Source organism: Lagopus leucura, unplaced genomic scaffold, assembly GCF_019238085.1.
Source record: "Lagopus leucura isolate 7727_CA_CO unplaced genomic scaffold, USGS_WTPT01 Super-Scaffold_100002, whole genome shotgun sequence".
In the NCBI taxonomy this organism is placed as follows: Eukaryota; Metazoa; Chordata; class Aves; order Galliformes; family Phasianidae; genus Lagopus; species Lagopus leucura.
In genome coordinates this window covers 23,081,725-23,094,079 of record NW_024962263.1, presented here as the reverse complement: position 1 = coordinate 23,094,079, position 12,355 = coordinate 23,081,725, and the positions used below count along the sequence as shown (strand labels likewise).

General features: G+C 37.1%; 1 protein-coding gene across 2 annotated transcripts in view; it reads left to right on the top strand.

Annotated features, from left to right (window-relative positions):
* The window catches only part of ADCY2 (adenylate cyclase 2), a 204,887-nt gene that overhangs the window by 175,211 nt on the left and 17,321 nt on the right, over window positions 1–12,355 (top strand). For both annotated transcript variants that reach the window (XM_042869933.1, XM_042869932.1), the window contains exons 18-20: window positions 3,174–3,358; window positions 4,445–4,529; window positions 11,410–11,568. In XM_042869933.1, coding sequence (XP_042725867.1) covers window positions 3,174–3,358; window positions 4,445–4,529; window positions 11,410–11,568 — 429 coding nt within the window. The remainder of the gene's footprint in view (window positions 1–3,173; window positions 3,359–4,444; window positions 4,530–11,409; window positions 11,569–12,355) is intronic.

Genomic DNA, 12,355 nt, shown 5'->3' with positions numbered 1-12,355 from the left:
GTATTTAAATACTTTTTCCCTTGTTTTCTTTATTAAGCAGTTCTGAAATGTGCATTATTCTCATCTGAAGACATACCTCCTGCTTTCTAGCTTCAAAAGCTGAAAATTCCTTTTGGGTTACTATTTGTTATCCTTACGAAGTTTTCTGAAAAACTGCAAATAAAATTCTCTCTTTCCTGAATGAGATATTGAACCGCTGATAAATGCTTGCTTTCTTAAATTGCCTATCAATCCTTTTTTATCTGTTTTACCTTTAAGCACTTCTTCCTGTGATTTATAGCCCTGGAGCTGACAGATCTATTGATGACATAATCTAAAATGAATGAATAAGTGATTTTTAAATTATTTTAGCCCCAGTAGCATTTAGTTCATCTGGAAGCCTATTGATTGATTCTCTCCCTGCTCCACACCATAAAATAACTTTTCTGATTTGTATTCTTTGCTTTTGTGCTCTTTTTTGAAGACTTACCAAAGATTACACAGTAAGTTATGAGAACTTTGCTCATGGTTTTATTTAGTTTTGCTGTGAAGCTTCATTAGCTTCTGTATAATGGAAGCATCAGGCAGAGGTCCAGTCAAGGATGGCGTGTGGTGCAGATCCCATCTGTGGAGAAGTTATCCTGCATCTTCTTTTGAGCTCTTACAGGATTTTCTTAAAAGAAAATCTTTCTATTAATCATTTCTGCTGTCAGACAAAACTTACATTCACACAAGCACTTGATGCTGCTCAGTTAGATAAAGGCAAGGATGTGCAAGTGGCATCATCACCAGCTGAGGCTTCCATATGGCCAGGGGACACGCAGAGCATGGCACACACCTGCCTTGATTGGGTGGGTTGTTACCCGAGTTGCCAATTCCTCAGTCTACCATCATTGTCTGCAAAAGCTCACAGGTTTGATATTGTAGCAACTCTGTTGCTATAAGAGCATTAGTATCTCTATGGTGTCCTTGTTCAGGAGGTCAGTCGTACAGAGGTGCAGGATGGGCGTACCTAAAGTTGGCATGTTTCTTAAGAAATGACTCCTGTGCAGCAGTACGCTAAAATTATTAGTTTTTCCCAGCTGTGCACTAATTCCTCTCCAGGTTCATTTCATCAGCTGAGAAAAGAACCTTGGCCAGCCATGACAGCCAAGACAGGCTGCCATTTGTCAGTTGCCTTCCAATTTGTGTGCTGTGACAAAGATCAGTGCTTTCATGCTACACATACCACAGCAATTTCACTAGTCCTGCTTTTCTGAATGGTTAATTTGACTGTTTCTTCACTGAATTTGTACTGTTTTCAAACTTTTTTTTTTTTAACAGAGAAGGATTCAAGCTACACAGCTTTAAATACCTACTAAAATTTCCAACTTTATTTTTATTAAAAAGGGGAAAATTCAGTTGATATGACAGATACTTAAACATTCATTTGCAGAATTGGGCACTTGGAAGCAAAAGTTTTGAGTATATGTTTTATGATTGAAAAAAGATTAATTGAAGGTGGCATTTTAAATAAGGCACCATAAGCTGATGTGGCCTTTTGAGTAGAGTTTCCCATGGTGTCTTTGCCAGAGCTGTGTGGTGCTTACTGGAGTTTGCTCTGCAATGTGCAATATCAGTCCTCATTGTTAAATTATGTCCGTGCCACACTGTTCTATCAACCATCCACCCACCTCTGAAGTCTTAGCCAGCATTTTCAATCTGGTTATACATTCCTGTGGAGCACTAACAGGAACTTTATTATGCTTGGAAGTTTCTTGGTTTTTGCTTGGTACATTTGTGGATTTGAGACAGTCTTTTGTTTGCTATAAAACTTATTTCACAAGTAGAATGCCCTTGGGATTAGAAAAATGACTGCTGCTACTTTTATAAAACACTGAATTCTGAAAATACAGTGTGAGCTCTTGAGGGATGCGGCCAGCAGAGAAATTTGTTTGTTTGTTTGTTTTATTATCCTGAACAGCAGTTCTTTATATTTCTTATTTCAAACAGATCTGCAAGAAAATTGCAATAACAGCAAAGATACAGATGGCAGATCAATTCTATATGATGAGTGCCATAAAAATTATTATTCTTAATGATCCTCCAGAATTAGTATATGGTGGTTCAGGTTCTGTCAAAAGTACTGTTATCAACAAATCAACAGAAATCTGAAAACCAAATAGCATATATAGAAATAGAATGCTTTGTAGCTTAAGAAAATATAGTATCTTTACAGGGTGCAAAGGTGTAATTTTCGGGAATGATATTTGGCAAAGGTACTGTATGTTAACAACTCATAAAATGGTTCTAATGGGATTGTATTTCTGTTTTAGCATTGGTTTTGATACTGTAATCCATTTTGAGAGAGTATGAAGTTAATTTTTTTTTTAACCCCAGTAACTTAACTTCAACCATATATATTTTCTGATGATAGTGGATAGAAAAGGCTTTTTTAAACAAATGAATGTATTCTTATACAGTCATTACTCAAGAAGATGTAACATGATCATTTTTTAGTATTTATGTTGTTCATAGGCCATGTTAATCATTTTCTATTCTTTGCCTCTTAACAGTATTTCTCAAGTCTGTAAAATTGTGTATCTGTGAGGTTCTTAACATCTGTGTGTATTGCATCAGTTTAACAATGCTGCAAAAACGGACAACTAAATTGTTTACAGATCTTCAGGCATTTTGACCTTGATCTTCCCTTATTCTCAGTAATAAATACAGGGTAGTTTTTGTATTCAAGTATGAGTGAAAACTATACAGAGGCGCACAGGAACAAATATTCAGTCATTATGCAGGTAGTGGGCTTTCATACCAAACTTCCACACCAGCACTGGTTTCCCACATACAGGACATACTGCTACTGGAGATGAATAATTCAGAAGTGGTGAAGGGTGAAAACTAGAAAGCTTAAATTAGGATCATAATCTGAATTCTGCTGAGTTTAGAGAGAATTTGAGCCTAGTAAGAGAAAAAGTCTATTTTATGGAAGACAGTATCTGGTTGTTACTGTCTGTAAACCATAAGTGTACATAATACATATGTACTATGATTATTTATGCATTGTGATAAATAACATGCTTAAGTGGTCAGTTAATGTTTTCTTAAAAGCTAGTATTCTATTAAAAGCTATGTGTTTTATTATGTGCAATATCCCACTCGACAGCCAAACTATAAATATTTACTATGTGGTTTTCCTTTCCCAGTATTTTATATACAGCTGCATATTAGGGCTCATTTCCTGTTCCGTTTTTCTGAGGATAAATTATGAGCTGAAAATGGTCATCATGTTGATTGCATTAGTGGGCTACAACGTTATCCTTCTGCACACTCACGGGGCCATGCTGGATGACTACAGCAAATTTATGTATGCAACAGCACCCCTCAAAAGGTAGGTTAATAATCCCCATCATTCTGAAATTAATAGAAATAAAATACCAGCTATGGAAGATGTCATGTAGCATTTTTATTTCTCATGTATTTGGCTCTATAATCTACAAGCCACAATTTAAAATTGTTGTCACTGTTGAGCATAAAAATAAAATACATAAATCTGTGCCAAATGCATAGACCACATATTACAGAAAGTACTGTTTGGTTTAATGAAGGACATTAGCAAACATGGTTTTGAACATTATTAAGGCTCCTAAAGAAAATATGCTGCAAGCTGAATAAAATCAACTTTTTCAGAACTAGTATATTGTTGTAAACTTTACAAATGCAGTCTTAGCCATTGAAAAACAAAACTACAACCAAACAGACCTACGGTTTATTAAATGAACAGAAAGAGATCTTTATTTTCCTATTGGGTGAGTGGTATACCTATGCAGTGGGATGAAGAACCACATGACTAGTTACGTTTATCTTGTACTTCTGGTAGCCTTAATTTTGCCAGTCAAGCTTGTGTGTCTCTTGGTTTTTCCTTCCTAAATCTTTCATCAGTATTCTTCTTTCAGTGGCATCAGTAGTGGAGTGCTAGTGTGAGCTGTTCCCCATTCCTTATAGCATCTTTCCCCAAAGCAGAATTTTTAATAAAAGATCTCATTTGTCCCTATTGTAATTCTGAATGAAAAGACATCTTGGGAGTTAGCTGCCTCAGCATCCATTTCTTCACATTCATTGGATACAAGGTCAAGCTTTCCATTATGGGAGTCATGTATTAAGTAAAAACTGTTTTTAATCTGCCTTTATAGCACCAATCAGTCTTCATTTGCTAACAAAGATGGAAATTATTCTAATTAATCCTCATGTTAGTACTGGACTTCAAAATGTGGGTACATTTGCACAGAATGATGTAGAAGTAAAGTTTCATTATAGAAATCATATTTTGCCAAATAATAAAGCATATGCTGTTTAAGTGGTCACAGTTTACATACCAGAAGGTGACATAAATTGCAGACTTTCCCTTGTTCTTGTGCTGAAGTAATTTTGTTTCAACTTTTGAGCAGCTTGGTTTACTTACATTCCTGTTTTATAGGCCTGGAATACTGAAAGACCTGAAGACAATGGGCTCAATTTCTTTGTTTATATTCTTCGTCACGTTACTGGTTTTGGGTAGACAGGTAAGATGCTCAGTTCTTTCCATCTGCATCAGTGGACGCACTGCCAGCCTCCCGCCTTCTAAGAGATGTTTTAGATTTTCTGACAAGCACCTCTGTTCCTTTTTGCCCCACACCCTTTCAAAGGAGTGTCAGAAACATCTAAAAAGCTATCATTTCCTTTATTGCCTTCCAGTATGTCCTTAAAACTCACCAGTAACTCTGCAATTGCTGTCATTGAGACTGTAGGCATTATGCTGATAGTGCACTGTGACTATTGCTTGTCATGCTGACCAATATTGTCTCATAGCTTCCCAGCGTGCTCCCATCTGTCCACATCCATCTGCTGTCTCCCTGGTTGCTTAATTACAAGCTATTTTCTTCACAGTTATTACCATTTGAGGCAGACACAGAAACAATGTAGCATGCACACAGCAGTGTAGCACCTACTGAGGCCACAGTTGTATTAAAACAGTGAACTGACAGGGATCTCCTCTTTTCATTACCTGGTTGTGCTTTTTAGGTGCTGACGTGGTGTGGGTGGCCTGACACTACTGCATGCTGAGGGCAGGGTGAGGGCAGTTCTCTCTCTCTAGCTCCTCAGAGTTGGAAGCTTGTCATGCCAGGAGTGATGTGATGCACAAGGCAGGGCTCCAAGATGGAGGAGACGAGCCATGTGAGGTCTCATGAACAGCCTGTACACATGTAGCCTGCAGCCTTGGGAAGGTTCTTCTGTCATACTGTCTTTAAATCACTTATTTACATTACAGTTCCCCAGAACTTAATGACTGTCACTTAAACTGTCAAGCAGACCCTCCAGGTTACTAGATAAAAAATTCCTATCTGGCATCTTCTATAGTTTTGCTTAGGGTAACAATCTTGAGTTTGAGTAAAACTCATCATCAGCCTTACTACCAGCACTGTACTGGAGATTGCTCATTTAATGTTAGCTGCAGAGAGTAGTGCTGCAACACAAATATAAATAGGGTTAAATACTTCTTAGCACCACGGAGTCCCCGTTGATCAAGGTGACAGATCAAAGGAGTGGACACGACATCAAGAAAAAATAGAAAAGGATCATGATTTTTACAGAGCAGAGAGTATTTCTGTGTGGGCTCAGTGACATCTGCAGTACAGTTTCCAATCTGTGTACTGCAGCAGTGCATTCTGGTTGCTTCCTGGCTTGCACCTATTGAAAAAATGAGCTTGTAAAAGTAACAGTCTTTTGCTTTCAGAGCTGTAGGTTTGAGATCTTCATCATGATATTGCTTGTTTGTAGATCTTCAGTCTGTTGCCTTTATTTTTCTGCTAGTTTTTTTTTTCTTCTTTAAGGAAGATGAAGGAAAAAAACTGTTTTCAGACATTCTCAAGCAAAGTCTAAAAGGTAACAGATGTTACAAATTAGTTTTAATATATTCGTGAACTAAGACCTGCCATTTTAGGTTACTGCTGGTGATACTGGCTGGTAGTGAATGCCTTGGAGAAAAACAGGAAACTCTTCTTCCAGCAAATTTATCCTGATTTTCCCTCCTGTTCCTCTTGCATTGCCAAAATCTGTGCCAAGCCCATGTTTTAACTCTACTGTGAAAAGAGGATAAGGAAAGAAGTGGGACTAGAGGAGGAATTCCTGATGTGCAGTGTCTCTGCTGCTTCTGGTGTGGACCATCGCCTCTGCCACTATCTCTGGCATTCCGCTGCTTCTCAGCTCTTCTTCTGACTACTGTTTGTATTATTTTAGAGGTAAAAGGAGCAAGGAGTGGATGCACTGTAGATTTGGACAGTGATGGAAAGCTGCTTTCTGTCTGTTCTAAATTGCTTTTCTAGTAATGTCTACAGTAACATTGTTTCTCTAGTAGTGTAAGAGTTTAACAAGGCCAGTTTTTATAAAGACAGGCATTGTCTTTTGGATATATATTTTAGATCAGCTGGTTAAATTAGAAAACTAGACAAACATTTGGATAGATTCTTACCTATTACTCCTGTTACTTCTACTATTTTAGACAACTTTTCAACCTTCACAAATTGATGATAAGGAATAAGTAAAATTCCCGTATCCCAAAAAGCACACAGCAAAACTTACATTACTTTTTCACATTAATGGTTTCCCATCCTTTCATCTGCCTTTCAAGAGAAGTGATGAATGGCATTTATTCTGCACGCTTTTCCCCTAGATACTGGACATGTCTCATCTCAAATGTATTTATGGAAATTGGAAGAAACCAGTACAGCGTTACTCACTAGCATCTACTTGGGCAAACATGTTGAAGGGAAGAACATTTTTCCCAAAATGACAGTAGTCTCTGACATTGCAGTTTGTGTTCTCAAGGGCAAAAAATCTGGGAAATAGTGTTCCCAGCTGTCATAGGGCAGCAAAACTCTTGGATTTAGTAGGCTGATTTTATGGTCTGTTGCAGTCTTCCTCTTGCTATAGTTCTGGTCGAGTCCTTTCCTAGTTCTGCATCCTTCTTCCACAGAGGGTAATATGCAAATCATTTTTCTCTTTGTTACTGCATTTTTCAACTTTGCAGATAATAGCTTTTCTTTTCTTGTCTCTTAGTACTTGTATGTTTTAAGAGTGTTAAAGACAATAGCCACTAATAAGAAGGGGTATTCCTTCCACTTCCCTTCTCCTGGCACTGGTGCTCCTCTGCCCCCAGGGCAAGTTATCAGAAAGTTCACCTAAACAAAATGTGAGTGTTTTCCTATAACCCAGCCCCATGAGTTTCCTTGCTGCTGGGTGATGCAAAAGCAGCAGAAAGAATCCATGTATGGTGGAATGGAGGTGGAGGGAGGCAGCACTAGTGTATCAGCACACCTTCTATGAGCAAACTTAACTCCCAGGTTCAGGTAATACTCTTAGATGCACAACCATGATTCCTGCTGAAAGAGCTAGGACCTTCCAAAATAGGGTCTGGCTTAAAAATCAGCCCTGGAAAAATGGTTGGTTTTTAGCCAGATCATTTTGCTGAGCGTTTTTTGTGGTTTGGAGGCATCAATGCTTGTGCCCAAAGAATAATTGTAGGATGGGCATGAGGTGGAAAAAGTAGAATTGCTTTTCTTTTCCATGGTCATGTCAGCATAGGCTATAAGTGACACATTTCAGTCTGCATACATGCCATCTAAGTTCTCTGAAACAGTCAGGCAGCACACAGGCAATTCTCTCCAACTCTGCCTGAAAATATAGAGTGTGCTCACATTTAAGCCTTAAACATTGTGAATTACCAGTATTGATGTAGCATGTGAATTTTTTTCTTATCTTTATATAATATTACATAGACCTGGTTAGTCTTTGAGTAAATATTTTGCTTCTCCCAAAATTGATTATAATGTGTTTATAAACACTGAATTTCACCGGCTGTTTTAGTGTCCAGATGTGTGTGGCAGTGAAAACTGTTTGTAGTATCTGTTGTGATTTTTAGCCAAGAGGTTTTATTCCATTATTTTTTTTTTCCTTAGGTACTGTAATCTTTTAAAAAGCCTCTTCTGAAAAAAATTGATGAATATTTATTTGGAAGTTCACTTCTATTCACAGACCATTGGTGTATTTGTGACAGATGGAGGCGTGTTTACGTAGGCTGTATCAATAATTCCTCATTATATCAGCGTTAGATAACGTGTCTAAATAGCTCCTTAACACACCTTTGTCTGTGGTTCTCAATGTCACCTCAGTTCTCTTCCAAAGGTTTCCAAAATTTGGACATTTGTCAGTTCTCCAACACATTGGAGGTTTTGAACAATAAGGCAATGCACCACAAATTTCAGAGCAGCAGCTTTTCATTTCAGTTACTTTTCGTGCTGGTGACTTCCTGCTGATTTACTTACAAATATGCTGTAAGAAGACACTTCTACTAATGCTCCATACTGAAACAGTTCCTCAGACTTACTGTCTGTAAGTAATGGCTATGGAATTTTCTTAACTTCCTCACCTGAATGATAACCCATTTGTTATTTTCTGGAAGTGATTTTACCTGCATTAGTATTACTGTCATTGTGCCCCTTCAGCACGTGTGCATCTCCTGTGACTACACACATGGATGACACAAACTCATGAGCTGTTTGTTTTGGCTTTCTGTGTAACTTTCTATAGCAATGAGAGAAAGTTCATTCAGTTAGTTGCCTCATTCTGAGACAAATACTGAAAATAGGTTCGGGTGAATATTGCATAAGAGTTTAGAAATACAGACCTAGCCACCTCTGCCTCATCAGACATAAGTCCTAAGTCAGTTTTTGATACACCCAACTGCTTTTGCCCAAGAACAAGTTACCACTGATCTGAACCTCTGGGGTTCATTGCCTTACATGCTTTGATATCACGCCTGCCTATGGATGAAAGCCATTCTGAGATATTTTCGTGGTGAGATGTTAAAAAGGTTCTGTAGATTACATGTAAAATAGGAAGAAATCTTGGCTTTCAGATGACTGTAAGGCTTCAAAGTTTGAGAAGGGTCTTCAAAGATGTTTAAAGTAAATTGGGTATATTGCACAAACAAAAAAAACCTAACAATCTAAAATAAGCTTTACTAAGATAGGGCTTACGTGTTTCTAAAAGTGTAAATACGCATTTTGAAATAACCTTTGACATTTTTAATTACAAGTCAACTTGTAGGGTACCTTCTGCTTTTTTTCCCCATTTTCTGAGTTCTCTTTGACATTTGTTTTTGTATCCTGTATTTCAATGCATAACAAAAATGTAAATACATTATCTCCTTCATATTATCTCCTAAAGAAGAAACATCATTCTGAAGACTAAGCTTATCTCAGTTTGTTTTCAGTACAAATTGGATACAGCGTATGGATACCTAATTGCTGTTTTAAGCCATGTGTCCACTTTACACAATTTATGCAAATGATTTTGGCATGCCAGTGTTTTATTGGATTTTTTCTACATGAAGACAGTTTATTGGATTTGTTCTGCATTAATGCATATGTGGTGGCATTAAGTTTATCATCTTTGTGGGGAACTTGAATATATAAATATTAATAGAAGAATAAGAATTTTCTACGAAAGTGACAGCATATATTTTGAATCTCATGATCAGCTTTGAACAAAAGCTGTTCATGACCTCAAGACTTACAAGAGAGAGAACTGCAATTTGGTACCAGAACAATGACAGAACACAATGACCAAAGCAATGACAGTTCTGTTTCCAAGTTCTAGCAGAAGCCTGTTTTCAAGTTCAGTGTCTTCCTTCATGCGTGTCTTTATATGTATTTAAGTTGTGCCTTCTCTTCATTTGCTTAAAATCTGCGAATAACCTTTAGTAACATAATTAATTGAAAATAGCCAGCTTGCTTGCTTATTTGACATACCAAGTCCAGACTTCTGAGGCAGAGCATGATCGGCTATAAGACATTAAGACCCACTTTATGTTCAGAACAGTGTTAACTTTGTGTTAGAAGAGCCAGAATCTCTCTGTGGCAGTTCATTTGAGGCGTGCATTCTATCCTTCCTAGTATATCATAAGAAAAGAGATATACTTATATTCCTAGTATACCACAAGAAAATAAAATCACTAAAGGATGCTGTGGTATGAATTATCCTTTTTTTTTTTTTTAATTTTCCCATTAAATATCTAAACAGTACCCAGGTCTTATCAACCAATTTAAAGCAATGTGTGGAGGTGTGGTTTCTCTCTTAATATTTTTTTTCATCCTGCAGTTTCTCAATGGATCCATTTTTTGCTTCACCAGTTCTAAATTCCGTGCTTTTTAGAAGCTTGCAAAATTCATTTCAACTTCCTGCACTATCTTTGGCTGTGATCTCAACAAAGTACTCGTGAATCATTTTGAGCTATGACAGCAAACATCCAGTCACAAGGACTACTGTCATGTTTTTATTTAAACACTTACTGGCTGCTAGTAATAATGGCTAGTATTTTCAGGATTTTACATAAGATCGTGAACATAATCATGTTCTCCTGATTAATAACTCAGCCTTCATTCAGGCTGCAGGGTAGTGTTAAGCCACTGAACTGCACTGAGATATTGACTTACGTCAGCTCCAAAGATGTAGGCCAGTGGAGTCTTTAATGTAGAAATAATGGTATAGAATTCACCAAAAAGCCTTGAAATTATTGAAAAGAAGTGCAGAAGTGCACAAAAAATGTAACCAGATCTTCAAAAATACTAATATTTCAAGATTTTTATACATTTATATAATGAAAACTGAGGTACAACAAGAAAAGGATAGAATCATAGAATCACAGAATGTAGCATTATATATATTTTTAAAGAGAAAATCAGAAAGCAACAAGATGGGCCATTTTTTATAGTCTTCAAAACATTCCAATTTAAAAATCTCTTGTTATTCTAAAGCAGTAGCATTTTTGCTGTGTGCATACTAAAAGGAGAAAGTTTGTCTCTTGAACAACGAAGGTGTATCAGTAGGCTAAATTTTTTTCTGCTACCCTTTTTCTTTTCTATCAGAAAATTAGCATTACATAAGTTAAAGCTGGTGAAAGTTAGGGTCTTCCTGAAATACCCACTAGCATAAGTAAAATTCTCTTTAGATAAATTAGATACTATATTGCAGAACTGCAAATTATTTCCATAACAGTGTTTGATTTGTAGAGTGAATTTCTTCGAGAACGTGAGCGTACGTAAGGAAATCTTCCTTTGTTTCAATGACCCTGCAGCTTTTGGCTTATTTCTGAGCTTTTTTCTTTCCCCCCCCTTTTTTTTTCTTTTTTTTTTTTCATGGTGGGGAGCATTTATAAATTCAATGAAATGTGTACCATATGGTGCGTGCTTGGGGGTTAATTTCTGTGGAATCTGGAATTGTACTTGAGTGGCCAAATAATATCCTTGTAAAGGTGATGTACTGTGTTTATTTTGTCTCTTAAACCTGTACTCCAGCAGGACAAGATGCCGATTGTTTCTTTACCTCTGTGTCCTCTTGTAACAGAATGAATATTACTGTAGGTTAGACTTCCTGTGGAAGAACAAGTTCAAAAAAGAGCGGGAGGAGATTGAAACCATGGAGAACCTAAATCGAGTGCTTCTGGAGAATGTGCTTCCAGCCCATGTAGCTGAACACTTCTTGGCAAGAAACCTGAAGAACGAGGTCAGCCATCTCTGTATATTCTCTGTTCTGTCCAAAGGCAGTGTATTTTAGAAATAGCACTTCATGCTGAGCTGAACAGTAGGTCCATACAGTCAGATTATAGATTTACAGTCATTTTCCTTCCCCCCTGCTTTTCTGAGCACTGAATCACCTTAGTACCTTGAAGTAAAAACTGTGAAACTGTTTTAAGTGGCAGTACACTTTGCCTTGTGGCAGAGGAGGAAAATGGGGAGAAAATGAAAAGGATAATTGAATCCACAAGGATTTAAATTTGAAGCATATGTATTGAGATACATTTTTCTTTGTGATCAGAGTGGAGCTGCATCCAGGTTTTGAAATTGCTTGTGGTGACTGGAGACCTTGCTTATAAATGTGAAAATTAACCTCTTCCCTGAAACAGTGGCTGTATTAATTCTGGAAGGAGGTGCTGAACACTGAAATAGCTATTTACTTACGGACAGCAGACTTAATCCACGCTTTAGAAATGTCTACCAAAAGACTCTTGTTGACTTAAGTGGGAGTCAGATCTACTCCTAATGCTGCTTTGTAGTTTTAACAATGGAAAAAATGATAAAAACAAAAGAAAAAAAGCCAGACAGATTAAGAGGGAGTAGTAATTTCTATATATCTTAAATGCAACAGTTAGAATTACTTAAGCATAAAACAATTGTTCCAAAACAGACAGAAGAGGGGAGGGGATTTATTTTGATCTCCTGAATAGAGAAGGATAACATTTTCCCTTTCACTGTGGTTTTTCACTAAGCAGTAATATAATGTAGTTTACATC